Source organism: Botrytis fragariae (genome assembly GCF_013461495.1).
Source record: "Botrytis fragariae strain BVB16 chromosome Unknown tig00000054, whole genome shotgun sequence".
NCBI lineage: Eukaryota > Fungi > Ascomycota > Leotiomycetes > Helotiales > Sclerotiniaceae > Botrytis > Botrytis fragariae.
The window spans coordinates 93,066-118,248 of record NW_023500993.1 but is presented as its reverse complement, the minus strand read 5'-3'; the positions used below and the strand labels follow the sequence as shown (position 1 = coordinate 118,248).

At 41.9% G+C, this 25,183-nt stretch overlaps 3 protein-coding genes across 3 annotated transcripts; all 3 read left to right on the top strand.

Annotated features, from left to right (window-relative positions):
• Positions 1-2,966: 2,966 nt before the first annotated feature.
• Bfra_004812 (putative helix-loop-helix dna binding protein) lies at positions 2,967-3,910 on the top strand (the record flags this gene model as incomplete). Its single annotated transcript, XM_037335205.1, has 2 exons — positions 2,967-3,528; positions 3,585-3,910. The coding sequence occupies 2 exons, from the start codon at positions 2,967-2,969 to the stop codon at positions 3,908-3,910; spliced, it is 888 nt and encodes a 295-aa protein (XP_037192300.1).
• Positions 3,911-5,161: 1,251 nt separating this feature from the next.
• On the top strand, positions 5,162-11,148 carry Bfra_004811 (putative multidrug resistance-associated protein 1 protein; the record flags this gene model as incomplete). Its single annotated transcript, XM_037335204.1, has 11 exons — positions 5,162-5,470; positions 5,538-8,115; positions 8,166-8,252; positions 8,308-8,468; positions 8,545-8,648; positions 8,901-8,922; positions 8,973-9,223; positions 9,344-9,427; positions 9,614-10,242; positions 10,354-10,420; positions 10,815-11,148. 11 exons carry the CDS (start codon positions 5,162-5,164, stop codon positions 11,146-11,148), a joined length of 4,626 nt encoding a protein of 1,541 aa, XP_037192299.1.
• Positions 11,149-19,910: 8,762 nt separating this feature from the next.
• Bfra_004810 (putative ydr124wp-like protein) lies at positions 19,911-22,046 on the top strand (the record flags this gene model as incomplete). Its single annotated transcript, XM_037335203.1, has 5 exons — positions 19,911-20,078; positions 20,138-20,345; positions 20,402-20,875; positions 20,931-21,167; positions 21,226-22,046. 5 exons carry the CDS (start codon positions 19,911-19,913, stop codon positions 22,044-22,046), a joined length of 1,908 nt encoding a protein of 635 aa, XP_037192298.1.
• Positions 22,047-25,183: the final 3,137 nt, after the last annotated feature.

Sequence of the window (25,183 nt, the reverse complement as noted above, 5' to 3'; positions counted from 1 at the left end):
GTCCGTATCCGCAAGCGAACCGAATCAAGAATTTGCTCCATTCAATTATGCCGTTGTCCTTACCGATCATTAGTACGTCTGGAGATCTACAACCTCTGGCGATCTTGATGTATGTTTCCCTTGATTCTCCGCGAAAGCTTGAAAATACAAGCCGTACACATCTCCAGCCGACTTTGACTCTCGTGATTTCGGAACCGTGTCAATGCATCGAGATATCTCCTCTGCAACATGATTATCAACAAAAATGTAGACACTTTCGACTGATCGTTTTCAGAGTCAAATTGGACAGATGCTAACCCTTGAATTTAATCACCCCAGGATATATGTAAAAACCCACCACTCCTACAACAATATTTCAAGGGACTGAAAATGTACCAGACGGTTTTGTGATCTAGATTTTTGGTTCTTTTATTCTTCTGTGATGTATTACCTAGGTTTGATCTTTTCACTACTTACATCCAAAGCAAAAAGGCGAGACTCGAAGAAGCATTAAGAAACAACATTGATGATTGAAGTTTCCGTTCTACTCCCATCATCATGTTCAACAAGATACTTCACCCTCTTCTTCCTCATCCCCTTCTTCCTATGCTTAGGACATTTTCCTGCCTTGCACCCTGCTTTCTTTCCAGCCCGAAGGGAATTTGATTCGTTCTCTCCCCCTCTTTTGACTGTCGAAGCCATCCATACCATACTTTGTCATCCCAGTACCCTTTCTTCTATTCTCACACTTTGTCTTTCCTTTCATGTATCTGCTAGATTTTTGTGATGGGGAACAGAAAAACTGTCACCTTGACTCGATACCTCAAGGCGTTGTGACGAACCGAAGGGTTGTGGACTTTGCGGTGGAGTAGAAACGGGAATTCGAAAGCAACTTTGCCTTTGAATGTACATGGAAAGGCCACCACTCGATATCTACCTATCTCTAGGTACACATACTAATACTACTACCTCATCACCACCATCTTCCAATCCACAAATTGGCTGTGAAATTGCCGCCACTTATTGAGGGAGGATTTTGATTTTGAAAGATCTTAGCAGCAGCTGCGTATCGAGTACCCAAACGCTCACGATATAAAATTGAAACTGCATGCGCGATCAATGTGATCTCAAAGTCAAATTGTGTGAAGTGTCAGCACCTAGAATAATGACGGGGTTGAATATACTCTGTGAGTCTGTGAAGAAACAATACGAGTAGAAGTAGCAGCACAGGTGAATGTCAAGACCTCATAGAGTGCCCAGCTACTCTGACCAATCACGACAGCTCTGCACAGACATGTGATAGGGAAAAGAGTTTGATAGTGTGTGATCTCGACTGTTTGCGCGCTGACAGCCTTCCCTTTAAGGCACCAATACAGTTCCGGTCTAACGCATTATCACCTAGCTTTACAATAAGCCCCTCAATAATCTCTTCACCCGGTAAAAGTGCCTCTGCTCTTTTCCTTCCCACATGATCCTCTCTTCACGTGTATCATATCAACCATCAACCATCAACCATCAACAAGAACACAAGAACTTCTCCAAAAAGAAGTAAAGAAGTACTTAACTCACGCTATTTTCGCATTACATCCAATATTCTGAGGGTTGTCTCTTTTGTCTCAGTTCGGTCTTTATACCTAGTTAGGGTCGTCAAGCTTTGTTTTCGTGACATTGCAGTTTGGATCACTCGTGATCAATTGAATGGTTGTTTAACAACATCATCTGACCTTGGTGAGTATTTCGATTCCCCCCCTTCCTATCCTGGATCAAAAGGATATCATCTAAAATTGATCTGTTAATTCTAATCAATAAAATCATCTGCTAATCACTTCATAGCTCTTGCCTCTGTTTTCCCCATCAATAATTCGAGTGGTTGGTGATTTAACAATATCAAAAAGTTCCATCATTCATATTTTACTTTGGTCGCGTTCCCACAAGAGCCTCGGGCAAGGAAGGGAGGAAAGAAAGATAACAACCACCCAACCGATCATTAGGTGATCATAATAAAAAACAAGGTGCGTGAAATTTCATAATCAAGTTCCACAAGCTCCCCTCCCCCTCCAAAAAAGAGGCCCCAAAGATCGATCAATTTTATTTTCAAATCTGTGCCTGTCCGTTGCATCAATCCGTTACTTGTCAGGAGCGCCTCTGCACATTTATGAAAGAAAAAGAGAAAGGATCAAAAGACAAAAGAGAAAAGGGTTATCTTTCGTGAAACCTCGCAGCGTTCCAATTCCACGCAACAAGGATTGTTCGGACATTACCGTTGGCCCAAAATATCTTGCACTTCTTAAATCACCAGATCGCAACACACACAAAATGCCTCCTCCCATGATTTTGGTCATATCTCGCAGAGCAGCATCAATATACAATATCATATTGTAACTGAACTACTCCCTGCGACGTTCACACAAAATGACAATAGTCTTGTTTGCACAAAAGTACCACAATTGATTACTGCAGTTGTTATACTTCTTGCCAACGAAATGCTTGATCTCATTTAGGATGATTTATCAATTCGGAGTTGCAGCATTTCGAAGACGGAAGCGCAACATCACCACATCGCCCAAAAGTTTCAATTGTCATTTCATTTTGTTATCAAGAATTTGTTGATTGATTGAATTACTATGTGATACTTTATCTGCAATGACACGTGCTGACCTTGTAGGTGCTACGTTGAAGGACACAGAAACGTTCGTTTCGAAGATCACGGCGACGAACTACTGCAGCTGAGCGCCTCGAAGCATTAGAGCGAGCCACCGATACGTCTCCATTGCTTCCGTAACAGCCGTCCCCTTTGCACCAGAAGAAGACGCTCGTTGCACTTGTGCCAACCTCGGTAGACACGTCATTAAATCGCGAAAGATCAAGTTCAGCCTTAAATCTATCTACCAACCCCTCGAGGTCATCTGCGCCTTACGATTGTTAATTCCTCACATCCCCCACAAATCACCGTGCAAGGCTCGTCACGAGGACATCAGATTATCGCAATGGCAGACATGGACCTTGAACATTCAGGATTGCAGGAGGTAGCAAATGCTATGCGGGAAGAGAATGCTAATATGAGCAACACTGCACAAAAGCGGAAGCGGGACTCCGAATCAGCTGATGACACGAGGCGCCTTAACAACAAGCGTGTTTCCCCGAATTCTGTCAATGACTCCGGTGACCAATCGTTGGTCAATCAGCAGATCGGTGATGTAGAAGCCCTGCAAAACTATGCCAACCTTCAACACAATCAACAAATTCATCCCGACCATCAAAATGGTGCCGCAGATCATGCAAACGCCTCATCTACTGCCGCTGCGGCACTTGCTGGAATCTATCCAACCATGACAATTCCACAACCAACAGATGTCTCTTTTGCTTCTCAAGCCTCCGAGAACGATCGTCACCAGGATTCATCTTTTATGGATAATAGCCAGCAGCCCGACAATAGCTTCATGGACAATTCACAACAGCAACACCAACCTCAAAGTCGAAGTTCGGGTTCAAAACCTGTTGTAGGATCCGATGAATGGCACAAGGTCCGAAAGGACAATCACAAAGAAGGTGAATTTACTCCATGCGTTCTATATTTTAAATTCTTATATTGATCATTTTTCTAGTTGAGAGACGTCGCCGAGAAACCATCAATGAAGGTATCAACGAGTTAGCGAAGATTGTACCCGGATGTGAGAAAAACAAAGGATCTATTCTACAAAGAGCTGTTCAATTCATCACCCAGCTCAAGGAGAATGAGACTCAAAACATTGAGAAATGGACACTTGAGAAGCTTCTCACTGAACAAGCCATTGCGGAACTCAGTGCTAGCAATGATAAGTTGAAGACAGAATGTGAGAGAGCATGGCGTGAAGTTGAGACATGGAAGAAGACATGTCAAAGTGCTGGTTTGGCACCCAAAAAGGAAGATGCTGGTGCTTCAGATAATTAGATGATGGAGTCTTGAGAATATTGGGCGGTCTTCTCCTACATTGTTGGTCCCAACGCGATAAGATGATACCCTTTAAAGACAATGTTTTCGAGCCTTTGTGTATCGACTTATCACTTTTCATTGTTTCTTTGGGAGAAGTAGGGATTTTGGAGATGGTTAGGTAGCTTTGCTTTTATGATCCCTCTTGTTTTCATGCGGGGCCGGTTGGAGGAATGATCTCGAATGGAAAATTCGGGGATCATATTTTCCCCCTTGGTCTTTTACCTATGGCGTTCGAGATGATTTTTCTTATCTAGCTTCTTGTTCAACCACCAAATTCAAGTTTTCATTTCATCTCGAATGCGGCATTCTGCAGACAGAAAGCTATTCAGTGTTTTAGGTACATAATTTTGCCCCACTACAGTACTTGACATCCTTACTTATCTATGGAGATCGAGATGGTGATATGCATGCATGCAGGAGAGTTTCTAGATTTTTGATTGAAGCTCTTGATAATTTGTGACTTGCATTAATCAAACAGAACGATCCAGCCGAGTAGAGATATCTACTAGGTACTCAATTACTTTTGTTATGAATATAGACACACGGATCTACCGGGAGCGGTAGTTATGGATGGTATTAACCATTAGATTTATTTCGTATCTATCTTACGATGTACTGAAATAGAGTCTAGATGATAGGCACAGATATAAGATCTAATGACGTCTACCTAAGTAGCTAGATAGCTAGTTCCCGAGTCCTCATATTATATAGGGAGCCGTAACTCAAAGAGACTGACTACCCATACGTAGAACATCTAAATGCTCAACTGCTAAGTACTTGTTAAACCATACAAATCTATTAAAGAAAGAAAGAGATGGAGAGAATCCATTACATTGATACGTAACTTCATTCTGCTCTGTGCGATCATTTCGCAGATTTTCTTTTTCTTTTTCTTTCTGTTCGTGTTGCTTTGTAAGGTTAATTAATAAACAATTATGGTCAAGGTTGAGGAAATCGGAACACACCCGTCATAGCTTAAATCCGTACCTATCTACTAAATAATTAGTACAATTTTGATCGGTCCCGTACTGTAAACTCGTACCCCATCAGACAAAAATCCGTCCCAACCTCTGCCACTTCCATCATCTATTCTGTCATTGTGTTACAGAACGAATGAACTATCCTTCCATACTTCCATATCACTAGTTCTGAAAACCTCTATCGTCTATCGAAGGAGGGATTCAGTACACAAAGTATCACATATCGGTCATGGTCGTTAGCTCATCGCAGAGCATCCTCAAGACAGGCTCCTTCTCTGGCTTTCGCGCATTGCAGGAGCAGCTTGGGAGTGGATATCTCACGGCAGATAAATCGAGATCTCAACCGTTATGCGGTAACAAGGAGGGATGGGGTCCATTGAGTCCTCATCGTTATGACTTCACACCGTGTTTTATGGATGTTTGGGTGAGCTCTGTGGCGGCCTTTGGAATCTTAGGTGGTGCTATCGCCATATGGTGGCTCGTAAGAAGGAAGACTACAGCGGAAGTAAAGAAAGACTGGCATTTTTGGCTTAAGCAGGTATAAACCTCACTAGTGATTGAAAGAAACGAAATTGATGGAAAAATGCTTATCCAATGTTCCATAGGCCATCATAATAGGAATCGCAACCTCGATCGCAGTACAACTCGTTATACAGATACTTAACTATCCCGATGTGTGGGCGGGTGACTTTAGATTCTGGACCAGTCTTATACAAATCGCATCTCTTGGTGTCATTTTTACCATTCAATGGCTCGAGCATACCCGACTACGCAATCCGAACGGCGTTGTACTCTTTTACTGGCTTCTTCTCAATATCGCATACGCAGTCAAGCTCCGATCGTTAATATCTCAACAAATCTACCACGAGCATCTTCCATACTTCATCGCATACTCAGTGGGATTCGGGTTATCGTTAATTGAATTTGGCTTGGAATGGCTTGTGCCAAAGAAGCAGAGCGTATATTCGGCATTGGAAGATGAAGACGAATGCCCTGTCGAATATGCTACTGTATTTTCGATCCTCACATTTGGTTGGATGACCCCTATGATGAAACAGGGTTACAAGAAGTATTTGACAGAGGACGATCTATGGAATCTGGCTAAAAGGGATACCACCAAGTCTTGCAGCGAGACGTTCCAGGAGGCCTGGGATTATGAAATCGAACATAAGAAAACACCATCTCTTTGGATGGCTATCTTCAGATCTTTCAGTGGACCATACTTCCGTGGCGCTCTTTTCAAGACTGTCAGCGATTCGCTCGCCTTCATACAGCCGCAACTTCTAAAGCTATTGATCAAATGGGTCAAGTCACGTACGACCGATGAACCACAACCTGTAATTCGAGGAGCAGCTATAGCCTTGGGCATGTTTTCTGTTTCCGTAGGACAAACCATGGCTTTGCATCAATACTTTCAGAGAGCCTTTGAAACTGGCATGCGTATTAAGACCGCCTTGACGGCAGCAATTTACGGAAAATCACTTAAATTATCGAATGAGGGAAGAGCTAGCAAGTCTACTGGAGATATTGTCAACTACATGGCTGTTGATACTCAAAGACTACAAGATCTTACTCAATACGGGCAACAATTATGGTCTGCTCCGTATCAAATAATTCTCTGCATGGTATCATTATATCAATTAGTCGGGTTATCAATGTTGGCTGGTGTCGCTGCTATGGTTCTAATGATTCCAATCAATGGCCTCATCGCTCGCCTAATGAAAAAGTTACAGCAGGAGCAGATGAAGAATAAGGATTCTCGAACAAGATTGATCGCGGAAATTATCAACAACATGAAGAGTATTAAGCTTTATGCCTGGAGTTCTGCTTTTATGGCCAAGTTAAATTTTGTCAGAAATGACCAGGAACTTAAAACTCTACGAAAGATTGGTGCTGCACAATCAGTTGCCAATTTTACTTGGTCTACCACACCATTTCTGGTATCTTGTTCGACGTTTGCTGTTTTTGTGTTGACTACCAACAGTCCACTGACCACTGATATTGTGTTCCCTACTTTAACTTTACTCAACTTACTAACATTCCCGTTGGCAATTCTTCCAATGGTTATCACCTCCATCATTGAAGCTTCCGTTGCTGTCAAGCGTTTGACATCGTTCTTCACAGCCGAAGAGTTACAGTCTGATGCGGTAGTTTCGAAGGGTCCTATTGAGGACGACGGTGAAGAATCTTTGACCATCAGAGATGCGACCTTTTCTTGGGACAGAAACTCTGACCGCAACGTCTTGCAAGACATTCATTTCTCTGCACATAAAGGAGAACTTACTTGTATTGTTGGTCGAGTCGGAGCAGGAAAGTCATCTTTCTTACAAGCACTTCTTGGTGATCTTTGGAAAGTCAAGGGTCAGGTAATCGTTCATGGAAAAACAGCTTACGTAGCACAACAACCATGGGTTATGAACGCCAGCGTCAAGGAAAATATCCTATTCGGTCACCGTTTTGATCCCACCTTTTATGATAAAACTGTCAAGGCCTGTGCACTTTCGGAGGATTTTGCTCAATTGCCAGATGGTGATGAAACTGAGGTCGGAGAGCGTGGTATTTCCTTAAGTGGTGGTCAAAAAGCACGATTGACTTTAGCAAGGGCAGTCTACGCTAGAGCTGATGTATATCTATTGGACGATTGTTTATCTGCAGTTGATCAACATGTCGGCAGACATTTGATCGATAATGTCTTTGGTTCAACTGGATTACTCAGTGGAAAGACTAGACTTCTTGCCACAAATTCTATTCCCGTTCTCAAAGAAGCGAATCTCATCTGTTTGCTTCGAGATACTAAAATCATCGAGCGCGGTACATATGATCAGGCCATTGCTAGACGAGGAGAAATTGCAAATCTAATTAACACATCCGAAAATAAGGATGTGTCCACAGATTCTGAAACCACCGAAACTAGCGACTCTTCAACAATACTTGACTTTGAGCAGCCCGGAGAAGAGGAAGAAAAAGACGAAGCTGAAGAAGCCCAAGAACATTTGACACAACTTCAACCTATTCGACCTGGAGGGTCAGGTGTTAAGAAGAGAAAAGGTAGCTCTAATACCTTAAGACGTGCCAGTACAGCAACTTTCAGAGGTCCAAGAGGTAAACTACGTGATGAGGAAGATGGTTCGAAATCTAAGCAGGGCAAGGAACATTCTGAACAAGGAAAAGTAAAATGGGATGGTAGGCATATACAAATTCAAAACCACACCATGGATACTAACTTTGATTAGTGTATGCTGAATATGCTAAGACTAGCAACCTTGCTGCCGTCTTGATCTATTTGACTATGTTGGTTGGCGCACAAACGGCACAGATCAGTAGGTTTACTTCATTTTTATTTGCAGACAAATCACTTTTACTAATCTTTTATAGGTGGCAGTGTGTGGCTCAAAAGCTGGGCTGAGGCCAATGACAAACTTGGCGTTAACCGAGATGTCGGCAAGTACATTGGTGTTTACTTTGCCTTTGGTATTGGATCTGCCGCTCTCGTGGTTGTCCAAACCTTAATCTTGTGGATATTTTGTTCTATCGAGGTAAGGTTGTCTGACCAGGAAGCGGGTTCTCGCATTATGCGAAACTAGCCACGAAAGCTAACCTGGCATCTTTCAGGCATCTAGGAAACTTCACGAGCGTATGGCCTTTGCCATTTTCCGATCACCAATGTCTTTCTTCGAAACCACTCCAGCTGGCCGTATTCTTAATCGCTTTTCGAGGTATGTTGTAGACGACCGTTTTGTTTCTCTTGATAGCAGAATATTTCCGATTGGCACGATCTGTTGGCGCCCCCGTGAAAGATTTATGGGATTCCTTCAGTCTGCGAGTTACCCTATCACCCCACTTTGCTCAGAATGGTGCACATATTGTTCTATCCATATCCTAGCTTTCTGTGTTTTTTTGAATGCTGTGTTGCATTCGTACCCGAGATCGGATCTGTCAAGAATACAAGCTAACAAGGTCATATTTAGTGATGTTTATCGGATAGATGAGGTAACTATGAAGTACAACCGTAGATTCTGACATGTTCTGACCCGTGTTAGGTACTTGCGAGGACTTTTAACATGCTATTCGTCAACACAGCTCGGGCATTGTTTACCCTAGTCGTTATTTCTGTGGCAAGCCCCCCATTTATTGCCTTCATCTTCCCACTGTCAGGCGTGTATTACTGGGTGCAGCGTTATTATCTCCGTACTTCCCGTGAGTTAAAGCGCTTGGATAGCGTCAGCCGAAGTCCAATTTACGCCCATTTCCAGGAATCTCTTGGAGGAATCGGCACAATCCGAGCTTATCGGTAAGTAGTTTTGGCAGACGTTCCCATTTGCCCAACCCACCAGCTCGGTTTTCGAAGCTTGACACTTCGGAAACGGAGATTATTCAAGACATTCAGGATACTAATTTGTCGGTGCTTTAGTCAACAGAAACGATTCACACAAGAAAATGAATGGAGAGTTGACGCTAATTTGAGAGCTTACTTTCCATCCATCAATAGTAATCGGTATGTCATGTAACCTTTCATAACCGTGTTTTTCGATCCAACATCTGTGGTGCGCCATACGTGATTGGCTGTTCTAGATCTAAGTGAAACATGTTCCCCATGAATAGGATCACCAAGCACAGACCAATTGCTCGGTGTTCGAGAACATTGGGGATATTACATTAAACTGACATCATCAATGTGCAGATGGCTTGCTGTAAGACTCGAATTCCTCGGGTCGATTATCATCTTAGCCGCCGCCGGATTGTCTATCGTGACTGTGGCTGCTGGTCGCCCCTTATCTTCCGGTTTTGTCGGACTGGCAATGTCATATGCTCTTCAAATCACACAATCTTTAAATTGGATTGTTCGTCAAACGGTTGAAGTGGAAACAAATATCGTGTCTGTCGAACGTGTTCTCGAGTATGCTAGATTACCAAGTGAAGCTCCAGAAGTGATTCACAGACATCGTCCACCAATCAGTTGGCCTGCATCGGGCGGAGTGAACTTCAATAATTACAGCACACGATACCGTGAAGGCTTGGACCTCGTGCTCAAAAATATCAACCTTGATATCAAGCCACATGAGAAGATTGGAGTAGTCGGTCGGACAGGTGCAGGAAAATCCAGTTTGACATTAGCCCTATTTCGGATCATCGAGCCGAGTGAGGGTAATATCAGCATTGACGCATTGAACACGTCAACAATAGGGCTACTCGATCTAAGGCGTCGACTGGCAATTATCCCACAAGATGCGGCTCTGTTCGAGGGTACAGTTCGTGATAATCTCGATCCAGGTCATGTACATGATGATACAGAGTTGTGGAGCGTACTAGGTAAGTGTAACTTTAGACGAAGATACTCGGCGTTGTTTGTGAGATATGAGTGATCATATATTGCAAGCGGCGTGTGATACCGACACTTTCGCTAACCAATCTTCCTTATAGAACATGCAAGGCTAAAAGATCACGTCTCAACTATGAGTGGTGGGTTGGAGGCTAAAATTCAAGAAGGGTTCGTAATACATTCTCCTTATCACAAGCTGAACCCTCTTCCGCGGTCACCCTCCTATTTCCATAATTTTTCCTTTCATCCTTTTTGCCAAACCTTTCACCACATCACTGCCCAACATCACAAATATTAAACATCACATGCCGTTTTTTGCGTTATCCTCCAGTTTTGATTTGCGATTCCTTATTGCATCGTTTAATTCCTCACTCAAAGATCCCGTTTTCACATACCATCCTTTCCTCTTCTCCCAATCTCACCGAAATTGCTACCGTATTTATCACAACACCATTTGCAACACAAGCATAATCTAAATTCCCAACAAAAATATCACACAATTTCATTCAGCCTGGTTTTTCGAGGACAGAGCTAAGCTAACCACATCTTTCATCGGATATAGCGGATCCAATCTTTCTCAAGGCCAACGACAACTTGTCTCTCTTGCACGAGCACTCCTTGCTCCTTCTAACATTCTAGTATTAGATGAAGCCACCGCGGCGGTAGATGTGGAAACGGATGCATTATTACAGACAACATTGCGATCTCCACTTTTCGCGAAGAGAACAATCATTACGATTGCGCATCGCATTAATACAATTTTGGATAGTGATAGGATTGTAGTGTTGGAGCAGGGACAAGTTAAGGAATTTGATAGTCCTAGAAAGCTTATGGAGAAGAGGGGTCTCTTTTGGAAGTTAGTTAGAGAGGCGGGACTTGAGGGGAGTGTGAGGTAAAGTAGGGGTGGGTGAGAGAAATTTGTGGCCGAGTAAATAATCGAGGGAGAGATGATGGGTTGAAAGAAGTCAAAAGAAAACTAAGGCCACATGTTTTCCAAAGATTAGTTGAAGATTGAAATTGCATTATTGTTTTGAACATGATTTGGGTACCTAGATATGTATGGGTGCATTCCTTTGTCTCGTCTCTCATGTGTGGCTTTGGAAGTGGAAAGGAAAATTGTATATGGGGAAATTGTAAAATGAAGAGATGGGATGAAGGGGAAAAGGGTGGAGGGTGCTAACTGAGAGAATGTCAGTGGAGGCGGAAGAGGGGGCTCGTATATTTGAAAATTTGAATAGAATGGAACTTCATGAATGGGTTTTGTTGTGATGCATGTGTAAATTTAAGATGTGGCTGTAGGATCTGATTGTACAATCCTGGGTGCTAGAATGTGGATCTCTTTTAAGCTAATGATGATGATGATTATGCATGTCCGAAGGCATTTGGGTGCGTGTTTGGTATGCACATATCTGATGCATCAGACGACAATAAACGAAATCATATAAAATTACCCTTTGAGGTGTTTAGCTGTCAGAAAAAAACCACGGAGAAAGTACAGCATCAGGGGCGGGCATTGTGGATTCAAAGATGTGAGTAGAGTATCAGGCCCTTCAATCTTGGGACAATTTGTGGGAATTTAGGATTGAAGCATCCAAAGAACAGATGATGGCGTGGTTGCTAATGAGGGCAATGGCTTTTCGATGGCGAGAACGAGACAATGGAGGTAAAAGGAAGACGAGACAACTGAGAGAGCAAAGAGGAAACGGAAATGGGAGAGAGAAAGGAGGTAGCATATGACTAATGTCTAGACAGCAAAGATTCAAACAAGAAGAGCTTACATTCACCTAGGTAATGTTTCAAAAGATGGGTATTTGTTTGACGAGATCAGATAAGATAACAATCAAGCATCTCACACACAAAGGTCAAAGCCTAGGGCTGTAAGATTTAGTCTCGGAGGATATGCGATAATGAGGACTTGGGACCGAGATCTTTGATTTTTATAAATACGAAAGAAAATATATGGTGGCGGAGATGGAATAGCGAATTAAGAGCAGCATAGAGGCATTCAAGCGAAACTGTGATTTTATCTCAATGCTGTTCGAAATAGAGATGAATCAATTCGGTTTTGAGATACAATCATGACTTCCAATCTCTTCAGCCTTATGAAATATCCATCGAGTTGGCTTGCAGAATGAATATTTCATAAGCTGATATGTAACGTTGAATCAAATTATGTCTAAAACCATTATCTGACATCTTACGTCAATCCAAAATTTACTTTCCTCCCCCTTGCTATCACCTCGCCAAGACCACACATCGATCTCACTTTGTATCCGAGGGATCTCAAAGCAACATGATCAAGTGGAAGGAGGTTTCTCCGCTCTGCATATCAGTTACCCACTTCAATTCTCACTTCTTGATCCAACAATATTGACGGGCAATCGATTTGGAATTCCATCATTTGTTTGTTTGGCCGGCTTATTAGTATCGAGCCGCATCCATTATTTTCAATTCACCAACAACAACAACAATTACCATGTGGATACCCAATAAATTTTGATCCAGTGACAAAGCTAAATGTATCATGGTGAAAGATTACCTCATCACAGCAATGACTCGAGGAAGATCTCACAATAGACCTAACAAGGTAGAGAATACCTTGCCACCTCGCGTAACACAACATATTGCATCGCATTGTCCAAATCACATTGCATGTCTTGCATCCTGCATTTCATAGTCTACTATTTCACTTTCTCATCCAGATAGTTGGGCATGAACTCAGGGTTTTCATGGAAGCGGAGTCTTCTCCGAAGAAACGAGGGTGTGTGTCAGTCCGAATGATTGGATGAGGAGTATATGCAAAGGAGTTGCCTAGTGGGATTGGTGTGAAGAGTTTGAATGAGATGTGTGAATGAAATAGATGGCGGGGTAGTCCGAGGGTATATGCGGTATTCTGTAAGAGGTGAAGTTGTGGATGGTGTGGTGGTTGAGGGCTATGGAGATGTGGTGAAACATTGAATTGTGAGATGTAGTACTGATGGTTTTGGGCGGGGAAAGCTCGGGATTTTTATATCATTCGAGCAAGTAGGCAAGGAAAACATTTGAAGAAAAGATTGGGGGCTTAAAGCTGGTTGAGAGCGAGTTGAGAATATGTTGTGGTGCGTCTGGTTGCTCTAAAACTATGCAGAGCAAAATTCTCAGAATCGAAAATTTATATATTGATACACAACGAACGCAATTGTAGTACGAACAAAGAAATGAGTCAGTATGCTAAATGAGATTGATTCGAATCATGCATGAGAGACTAACTGCGGAGGCTTCTCTTACGCCCAAACCAAAGACTAAATTAGGAGGAACGTTAGTTACTTGGCTAATTGTCAAACATTGAAATATGGGAGACGTTATATTCGCGTAGTGATCTCGGAGAATGATGGTGAATGATCAGAATAGGTGAGAAAGTGGCTGAATGAATTGAATCAACTGAATAAATAGCTGAAACGTTGTTTGGCTGGGTAATAAGATGGATTTCAAGACGATTGTAAATCGTGCATTCTTTTACGGGCCGTAGTTGCCGTTGTGTGATTTGTGCATTAGACTCGAATATGTATTGTATGGTTGGTGAAGATAGTGAAGTGGTCATGGGAAGTTTTGTATACGGTGTTGATTGATGGTATAAGATACGATAGGGATGATCTCCTAGCGGCGAATATACGTAGAGTTAAATATTCCAAGGGAACTTTGCCGTGTAAGGTGCAAATCAGGATCCAGGGGAGAAATGGAGAAAAAGCTAGGGTGACACAGCTTTAACTTTTCCATAAGGCCAAATATTCTACTCCACAAAAATTTATATAACCTGCAGTTCAACAGATGTAATCTCCAAGTGCATATGTTGTACTATGGAAGACAGGACAAAAAGTTTTGATTTTGTCTGAGAAAGGGGATCAGCCCATTTTTGCAGAAAGACGTAATTATGGTAACATATTGTGCACCACAATAAATAACCTTAATTCAAACAAGAGTCTTGGAGACTATTCCTGGACATGCGAATGATGCGGAGGATTTGAGTAAACCTTGTCGCTTTTGTGAAATATGAGGTTGTGAAAATGCTGGAATAATTGGTGTTTGGGAACCAAAGTTTATGTTCAACAAACTACGTAGACGGGCTGAAAAGGAGATGGCCATAGGCTAAAATGATGAAGAACAAGAAATAGCATAGAGAGAAAAGTTTGGCTCGGTGTATCACGAGGTTGGAATCAAGACCTTGAATTGTGTAGATTGGTGTATGGAATATCAAGTATTGTGAGGCATTTTGTTTCCCCTCGTGAAAGATTCGATTCGGGGATTCTCGGATGTGGTACGTTCTCTGTTGAATCAAATTCGGGTTCCTTTACCTATTGTATGAAGTAATTATAAATGTAGTAAGAGCCGATGCCGTGTCACGAGGGACAGACGAAGTACATTCTGTCGAAATCGAGCGGAAAACGTGGAGAATCTCATTGTGGAGTGAGATCGTTGTGCTACATGATGGAGTGTAAGCCGGTCCCGCGCTTGAATTGGTGTTAGATCGGGCCTTGTGCGTTTATACGATTGCACCATTTAGACGGTAGAGAACGCGGAAAGAATAAATCGGTAGCTCGATTGAAGATTGATAAAGGTGACATACGATGATGTTGTAATGTGTAAGTAAATTTAGCGGGGATAATACGCGGGGTTGATTGGATACCAATATCTAGATAAGAAAGGAATGATGAAGGATTTGAAGGGCTTTGTGTAACATTTGGTTGACCCATGATTATGATGTGGTAAGAGAGTAGAAAGTGAAAAGAGATTAGTTGACCGGCACACAAATGTGTGATTGGCTTCGAACCAATTTGGCAAGGCTTGTGGTAATGATGAACATATACATATACGGCATTTGTCAGGTGCTTACACACATTAGGATCAGCTCCCAGGTTTCTAGAATCTACATGAGTACTTCTTGAAGATCTAGTGCTATTGCACAGAAATATGACATCATGTAAAACCTCAAAGCTACGTGCGAATATAGTTCGAGTTGACTTGATCCTTTTATGCCATGGTAACATGCAAAGAAAAGAAAAACTCTGTTATTATGTGTTCCCAACCTGCCAGAAGAAACTTGCAACGAAATATCATAGTAACTATGTTCTGTGAATAGTATTCTTTAGTGGAATCTATCAACAAAGCTTTGTTTACCACAATATGAAGCGTACATAGGGAGCTTGACTTTGTCATTGAATGGGAACATCGTCGAGTAGCTTGATTAATATCAGAGGAAGTGCAAAACAGTTCGCTTATGTGTATATGACCAACCGAGTAGATGGAGACGAGAATATTTATCATTCGCAATAGTATATTCATGTTATTAGCTCGAAGAAAAAATCAACGGAGATATCGCGTAGCACTATAAATCAATGGATTGCCTCTGACCGGCTTGATGAAATTCATGGTTTTTGCAGCATGTACTTGCTAAATATTATGTGTGTGATAAGCTAGCTCGAAATTGTATTTAAAATATATGGGAGAGACTTCTGTAAAGGTATGTCAAACATTTATAAGCCTAGCACGCGACACTGCAAACCTATTGTGGGCTTTCGCGTATGTTTGTGCCACGACGCTGATATGGTCGTGAGTCGAGAGTAACATGCAATGATGAACATCGCGGTGTTCTTACCGGTGAATTAAAGAACCGGATGAGTAACATGCTTCATAAATTCTCTAAAATGAGAGCTTGTGACGATCTGTGACCTGTAATCAGTTGCATGATAACCTAATTAAACCACTTGGATAAAAAGAGCACTACTCTTATTGACCGCTATGTTCTCATATCCCTGATGATGCTAATATAAATATCTAGAATCAAAGAATGGCGGAAGATGAATCGTTATAATTGCCTTCCTGCAGTTCTTGACATGTGCATTAACTGCTACCAACTTTCACCGCTTCCTGATATGCAACTTCGATCGGGATCTCACACATCCTCATTTTCTCCGAGATGTTAATTGTCCCTTCGATAACGATCATGGAAATGAAGCATGCCCTCGAACATCACGTCAATGGTGATGCGATTAGGCCGTGTTTTGTATTATATCCACTTGATATTCGGTTGAATCGGGAGGTATCTTCTCCGAATCTGTCGGCTCTGGGAAGACGAGGTCGGACGATTACACTTATACTATGTACGACCTTGCTATTAGCGGAGACTTCTTGTTGCCATATGCAATCAATCTCCCAGCCGAGTATGGATTGAACATTGAAATTTTGAACCAATGAATGGATATACGTGATACATCCTTGCTATGAAGCAGGATTCGGGTAGATCAGACGATCTCCGTAGGATTTTAAGTCCAGTTTTTGAACCCTCTAGTTGGTCATTGGCTAGAAATTACTGTTTTGATGTTGTACGGTCTGAGATTGGTTACACAAGGAGCAATGTGCAAATAAAATTCACGAAAGGAAGCAAGGAAGAAGAAGTAGGGAAATCGAAGAAGAAAAGGAAACAATCCCGTATTTCGGATGAGTTTGTGAATTAATTATGATACCGTCACAAAGCCGGAAACCAAGCGTGGTATGAAACCACACAAGCTTCATAATTGAGCAAGTGAAATCATTCAATATATGATTTAAGTAATTCGAGTTGATTTGAGGCCAACGGTAGTTATCTTGGTTGGAAGTTTCCAATAATTGTAGGTTGTTAGTTCTAGTGTCGTTTGTTAGCTTTATCGATTATCCTAATTAACTTTCGGTTGTCATTCACCCCGCAAACTGTATTGCAAACTAGGTCCAGGAACCCATGGAGGCCCGGAGTGATCTGCATTGAGGTTGAATATTACAAAATTTTGTAGGAATCCAATAACATGGCTTTTTTGATCAGCTATCTAGGTACCGATGCAGGTATGGCTCAAGATGTTGAGGGGTTTTTTGACGTACCGCATGATAGTCGAGAGGGGTTCTTATTACCGACGGAGAGAAAAGGGTATACGTAGATTGTAAGGAAAAAGAAAAAGATAAGAAAAGAATAAGAATCAGGAGGAAACTAGGGACCTTATTAATTAACAATGAATTTTAGTACCTAGTGCATGGACCTGATTTTTCTTTAGCTCGAGCTCAATTATAACTTCACTCCATTTACTCGAGTAGATAAATAGATTCTAAACATCTGTCTGTACATTTTATCGAGAAGATTCAACTCTGTTCTTGATGTATAGAAACTATTACCCAGATAAGTCTACTGTGTACATCTATTTATGTATGTGGACCCTAATCTTCATGGTAGCACCAAAAAAAGCCACAGTCTTGGAAGTGTGCACATTCAGGCTTACTTCTCGATTCTCATCGCAGGATTACTTTCTCACGTTGTTTGCCTTTCCCGCAATATGCGCCTTGACCCTCCCCTCTTCGAAACCATGTCTTCCAAGCATAGAAAACTACACCTGGTATCAATTCTAGACTTTGAGTCCAAATTCTCGAAGGACCGTTAGTGGTCATGATTATGGTCCCTTCCCCCCCACGATTCCCCACGTTTTTCGATTTAATTTCATAGAACTATTTACCTCGTCCAGATGATTTTCTATTCGAAAATTATGTTTCCTGGTGTCATCAAGGATGCAGCTGATTTGTTGTATCAGAAACAAAATCATAAAGATAGAAAGCAGCATGAAAGCAGTGAACCACAAATACGAACCGAAAAATCCACAACTGTCTTTTCACACCTAAACTCAAAATGTTATTTACACGAATTTTGCATATGGAGTGAGCATATTACCCTTATTGCAAAGATATACCAGAATAGTAAGAATATCATAACACTAATCTTTATCTTATCTAGTCCGAAGGGATTATCCACCAAAGCAAGCATAGGTAGATTATCATCGCTTATTATCCAGCCTATACCAGCAGCACATCACGTCGCATTGTGTGAGTCTCACAACACCCTCGTTCAATTTAATCCCTTAGTCCATTAATTCATTACTTCAAGTCGAGTAACACAGACGACGGCAAGGCAAACTTCAAGGATTAATTTGAAACCCCAGGAACCGTTGCGTGGTATACCCTAATTCCTTACTGGTCTTTGTAGTGGTCCATGTGTCTGCACCAAAACATGGATAACATGGATTTCCGTCAATTATCAAGTCAATAGGTTTTCCAAGGCTTGAAAAGCTGTACCCAACAATCTGGGTACTCCGTGATGATCAAATCCTCTTGGAAATTTTGGCATGCCGCTACAAGGATCTGGCTAAAATAAATCATAATCTTGGCCAGGATTGATTTATTTATTTCAATTGTTGTAGGTCGCGATTTTGGTCGTTCCTCCTTCCTTTCCCCCCCGTCTCTCAAATGGTAGCACGACATTTATTATTCAACGAACCACTGGATAACGCAAACGCAACGCAAGCCTAGATGTACAGATAGGAACACAACAGAAAAAATACTGTAGAGTCAAACGAACCGTGAATCATAAGATACTGAACAGCGCATCGAATTTATTTCAGAGCTTCGTTTAAGCTTGGTGTCCTACAAGCGACTGGGGGCTTTTTGCGTCATACACATCCCCTCACCCATTCTATCCTCCATGCAGCCTTTTTTACCGTACATTGCCTACGGGATTTTACTCGAATCTTCTGTCCTTATCTTGAAACACTTCTTTCATTCTCGCCATTTTCTCTTACTTTTCTCCCCTTCATCTAGATACTAGATCTATCATCTAGTTGCTCATTTTACACACAGTTGTGGATCGATCATATATCTACTACTGATACCTATTTCAATCGATTGTATCTCCACTGATCTAAGAATCTATTCTGGTCTCACTTATCATCTCAGTCCAGATCCCCCCCCGCGTCTAATGGTCCCAAGGGTTCGAAGATCAAACGGCGGATCAAGGCTCAAAAAGGTCCCTGAAAATTGAAAAATTAATCAACTGAAACAATTACTACTACCGGTTTCCGAACAATTTTAGAGTGTCTCAAATCCTCTCCTGGACGTCCAATTTCTTGATATAGCGGCGATTGAATTGTCAATTGGATAGTGTCAACAGATACTCTCAACGCTCCTCAAAACCTCAATTCCTTACAATACACCGTCTTCATATCTCACGTCAACTCACAAGTGTTTCGGTGCCCAATTCCGAGAGTCGGTCCGTACGGTCTCGTATCGGGAAAGAGTATACTCGGTCGGGACGGTGGTAAGATAGTCACTCTTGGGTCTCATGCTTGGTTACTTCACGCCTCAATCGATAATTTGCGACTATAAACTCAGCTTCCCCACCTACCTGGCTGGAATCTGATTTTGTGTTACCTTCGAAATTGAATCTCGATACAACGCCACCTTTTTCCCTTCTGTGAATTCTTTCTTACAGTTGCCATGAGTTTATGATATTAATACGAAGATAACCCTGGTTTTGATGTAAGCCTCATTGATTTACTTTTTCCATCTCCATGTCTTGGATCTCCTTACAGACTCGGATCTCTATCAACCATATGCGTAAATTAATACGCTAACATTGAGTTTCGGTAAACAGTACATTGCGAGCAGTCATTAAAGCAGTCTTCCGTGCTCCTAATTCCTGATACGTCTTATACCTCGCGGACTTGTCAAGTATATCATCAATACGATAGCTCGACTTGTAACCTCACCACCTCGAGTCCAAGATTCAGAGCCCTTACTTAGTCTATCTATCATCTGAATACCTTTCTTGAACATGGTTCAGCATGAGAATCCCATGCAGTCTAGGGATTGTTATGGCCGTGAGTCATGGCCCAATACCGCGGAGAGATCATTCGAATGCAGCCAACCTCCCTTGAGCGAAGCTCGACTTACACCAATTATACCACACCGCCCTCACCCTCACCCTCACGAACTAGCTCTTGTGCGTTGAGTGACAATACATTCATCTTCTGGAGAGTGGATTAACTAACATCTTTTTAGACTGTGGAAGAAGCATTGAGATCCTGCGCTCGTATTCCAGTAAAAGAGTTTGCCGTCATCGCCATTCTTGACGATGGAAGAGAAGTGAATTACACTTCCCAAACTCTGAAGAATTTTCAACCGAGAATATTCTCGCCACACTTGAAGAATGATTTTCACAAATCTGTACAAAGAGCTGCTCTGGATGCCTCATTCTCAAATTCATCATGTCAGTCACCTTTCAAATGGTTTTTATGTCTTCCTTGCTAATGTTCATCTCTACAGCCTACAATCAAGATAGCGGTTATAGTGACTTTAGCATGGATAACGCACCAGGTATGAGAAGACTTACAGGAAACGCTTCAAGTTCTGGAAAGAGGCGTCGACACCGTCAGCTTCGACAAAGTTCAGAAGATTCTGACGATGATGATTCGACAGGATCGAAAAAGACTAAGAGATATCATCATCAATATGATGACTCAAGTGAAGATACACCAAGTCCCATTGTAGAGAGGAAGACAATGTTACTGAGAATAGGTGACGAGGAAGAGGTTACGAAATTCTACAGTTGCCGTTTCAAGGATATGCAGCAAGCATCTTGTAAGGTTATGGGAAAAGCTTTTGTGAAGCTCGTTGAGCCTAGGAAGCAGACACATTACCCATATACCAAGGGTGCTGATAAAGCTCCACCATGGTGGCCAGCTACAAGTGGAGATTTATCAGTTCGCCACAGAGAACCAGATCACCTTTTGAAACCTGGTAAGTTCAACACCACCATATAGATCAAAGACACTGTGATTAATCTCTTAACTAGAGCGAATACGTTTATTAGTACACATTCTGAGAATGATTATCGAGCCATATCATAAGCAATGTTCCGCAGTTCAAAAGCTAAATCTCAACGTCAAGAAACTGGAAGAAGTTACCATGGAAGCTATGTCGAATTGGTTCACCGAGAAAGATCATCCCGAGAATTCTGCCAAGAAGCCTTTCTTGAAGGAAATATTCAAGGTTGCTCGAATGGAAGAGCAGTATAAAAATGGCGAGCGAGGTCAGTATTTTATTTTTAGTCTACAGATTGTCCCGTCAGATGGCTAACATATTATTAGACCCTGATACTTACATTTCGGTGATGTATGGTGACAGAAACGGTGCGGAAATTTCAGACGACGAACCAGATGAGGGAATGAAGCTCGAAGACGATGATTTACAACCTCAGGAGATGGAAGCCTCGCCAATGATGTTGACTCCGCATAGCTCGGTCTCGCCGTCAATCATTCAAGTTCAGCAAGCACAACAAGGAACGTCGTCTAATCAGCAGAGAGATCATGATAATGTGTATGCACCAGCTCGGCACGTCTCGGTTCGATACAATCCACAACAGGAAGATCACATGCACAGTTCCTCTTACATCCATACCGCTACTGGATACGTACCGCGTGTTAACTTCAATGATCCTAGTAGCTCAAGCTTACAAGACCAATCTCAACGTTCAATATCCACTTCCATGTCTCCAGCTCAATACCAGAACTCTCAACAAACAAACGTGGGCTGGACACCATCTTTTTTCAGCAATCCATCTCCGGCTTCAAGCTTTTACACAACATCACCACAATCTCAATCGTTCACATCAAATTCCCCGCAATCTTTCTCCTCCAATTCGTATCAACTTCCCCCGCCCAACTCTCAATCCATGTTACCATCGCATCCTATCGGTCACAGTGTCCAAAGCAGCTACGATGGACTACCACATAGATCTCAATACGATACAACTCCTCAAATAGGAAGTCAGCTCCGAACAGGAAGTCTTGGTCATCCACACCAACTTCCCACCCATCAACATCATGGCGGATTCGATTTCCTCGACAGTAACAATTATGGCAATCATGACGCAGATCTTAAACAAGATCCGAATATTCATCAGGGTTAAGGAATGACTCTCTTTGGGTTTATCCAAAAGCAATGAGGAGGGAGTACAGGCGCTTCAATTATTTTAACCCTCCTCGTGGGACGATGGCATATATTTATTTGAGCAAGCGAGCGAATATCATATCATAGCATGTCTGACTGACATATTTTTTATACGCGTAAACCGGCGGAGACTCAGATGAGATGAGATGGTGGTGGTGCAAGCGTTCAATCTGGGTGTGCTATTTTAGTTTTTTGTTTTTTTGAAATCACTTCTTTTACTTTTTACGTTTTGTGCTTTATGCTAGTTTTTATTTCGCTGTTCTCTCATTTTTGCTACTAACTTATGAGTTCTATTGATATTATTGAATGGGTGGAGGTGGAATTGAAATTGGTGGGCAGAGTTTTGTGGTGGAAAAGTTTGGGCTCGGCCTAGGATGGAACCTCTGGACTTCGAACCTGGACTCACTCGGGTTTGGAGATTTAATACGTGGACAAATTCTCTTTTTCCCTGCACACTTTGTTTCGGTACTTCGTTACGGTATATTTAATGGAGGTTGATGGATTGAATTATTGGTATGGGATAGTATCTTATGGAATGGATTGGTGTTCTGATGGTAATGACACGAGATGGATGGCTGGATACGTGAATGAAGGGAATTTGTACATGGAATTATGGACACGTTTTCTCGACTCACAAAGATTACTTGAAGCATGGAGCTCAAAAGCGGCAGTCTTTGTGGCTGGCCAGTCAGGCTAGATTATGGTTAGAAGAGTTGAATATTTCTATTTACATAACTACTCATTAATTCGTTGCCTTTCCTCATATTGCATATATGGCATTGGAAGGTAAGAAGCATGAAAATGCGGGGAACGAAATCAGGCAAAGTAGAGAGAAGCAGAGCAAAGCAAGAAGAAGAAATGAGACGATAATGTATACAGTAGTCGGGTCTAGATGTAAAGAGACCTGGAATAATTAATGAATATTGTTACCTACTCCTTTTGATTTGAGTGTACTTGAGTGACCGGCTAGACGGGTATGATTTGCATGTGCATGTGTACCTACCCTTCTACCTGCCTATCCATATGGATAATATAAAATTTATAGTACCTGATTCCGTTTGTAGAATTGCATATGCATGATTATGAAGTTTGGATGGTTGTATGCGAAGCGACTAAAAGAGCTTGACGAAGAAGCATTTGGGGGGGTAGAAAATTGAAGTAGTGCCTTCATTTATTTACGCAGTACACACTTATTTGGTAATTTTTGAGCGTTTGTTAGATTCTGTTTGGATGTGCTGAAATTTATTTGCATTTTTATTTCTTGGCTACCATTACAATATCCCTTTCCGTGACCATTCCGTAGCATTTCCGTAGGGAACGAATTAATTGGGGATTTTTTTGAGGGAGAGCTGCTTTTAGGCTTAAATTACTGGGGTAAAGAGGATGGATTTGAAATGACGTACCAGTGAGGTACTTTTGTCTCTCAGTAATGCGAAGGTTAGGGATGGAAAGGGATACATAATATGTCTGAGCATTTCACATGCAGCTTATATTCACGCACTAATCAATCGTTAATCATCAACTAATTTGTTACTTGATCAGAATTTTCCAAGATTAGAGAGTATTCATTCAATATCTCTCTCAGCATAATCATTATCTCAGAGGGGCCAAGAGCTTGATAGCAGATAGGTCCCCTATACTGGGTCAAAATTTAACCTCTAATTGCCGATAGTAGCGTGCAAGCGAAAAAATGGCTTCCACTGGTGCCCGTACGGGTGTCCGTGCTTGCCTTGCTGGTGCCCGGTGTGCTCGGATATTAGCGACAGACGGCGACCTAGACCGAGGAGTTGGTATAATAGATGAAAACTCGAATAGATAGGGTGAGGGACGAGGTTGAGGGATGAGGATGTGATGAATGGCTATATCGAAGGGTCTCATCGAAAGGTGGTTATGCACCCGGGACGGATGGGTAAATTAGGAAATGTGCGGTACAGGCGGTTGGCAAGGTATGGAAACGGCAATGGTATGGCGTAGGTACTGCATGTATAAGAACGGATATCAATACATGGGACAGGTCTCAATCCAAGGTTTACTTTCAGGAATACGTGCTTGGATACTATCATGTGTGTTGGGGCTTGTTTATCCAAACGAAATATGTCAGGCTTATTTTTGGAGCTTGGAGCTTGGAGCTTGGAGCTTTTGGAACTCGCAATCGATAATGATGTAAGGTCATCAAAGTTCAATTGAATGGAATTAAGGACCAAGGAAAGTTTGAGTGAACATAAGAAATTACAATCTTGTTGGATTTTTTAATGACAAGGTTTTATGGATTCATTGCGTATTGAATTGCTGCTACCCTGAGTTGCTAGTGCTAAGGTTACATCGAGTACACAAAAAGCTATAGCTAAGCTGTATGTACCTGAGTGTATCTGCCGGAGGTATTCGTATGCTATGCAATTTACAGACCTTGTATCTATATGCACGTCAGTCCTGGCAGTCTTCAAGCTGCTTTAAGCGGCTCCAAACAGCAGTCGATCAATATTCGTTGAATGCATAGCTAATTTTGGTGGATAAAAATGTTTACCTATTCGAGTACTCGTGTACCTTGTTGGGAGATCTCGCTTGTATATGTAGAGATAGTTACATATACAAGTACGGCGGGGTCGAATCAGCGATAAAATGGGAACGGACAACACAACAAGGACGTTATCAAGGGTGGTAGGATTGATGGAGGCGGGGGCGAGGGGGTGGTTGTTATGGTTGGCTTATCATTTCAGGGGAGGAGTGGGGTTTCAGCTGGGAGCCATGAGCTTTTGAAGTCTAGACTGTGCCAGGTACTCAGATGGAATAATTAAATGTATGAAGTACAGATGATGTCTTCCATTCATAGGATTATGATTAAAGAATACTACATAAATACGAGACCCTGGGTTTAGAGGGAATTTCTAGAGTATCATGGACGGATAAACAAATATAGCTACTCATACCTCCATATAAAATTCAATAGTTGTTTTGGATGGAGGTTCTGCTTATGCTTATCTATCTCTACATGCTTTCCTCCATCTTACATGCGTACCTAGGCGACCCATCTATGAAGGATTATCTACATTACGACTTATAATGATAGGTGTCGAGATTATGAATGAGGGGTACAGC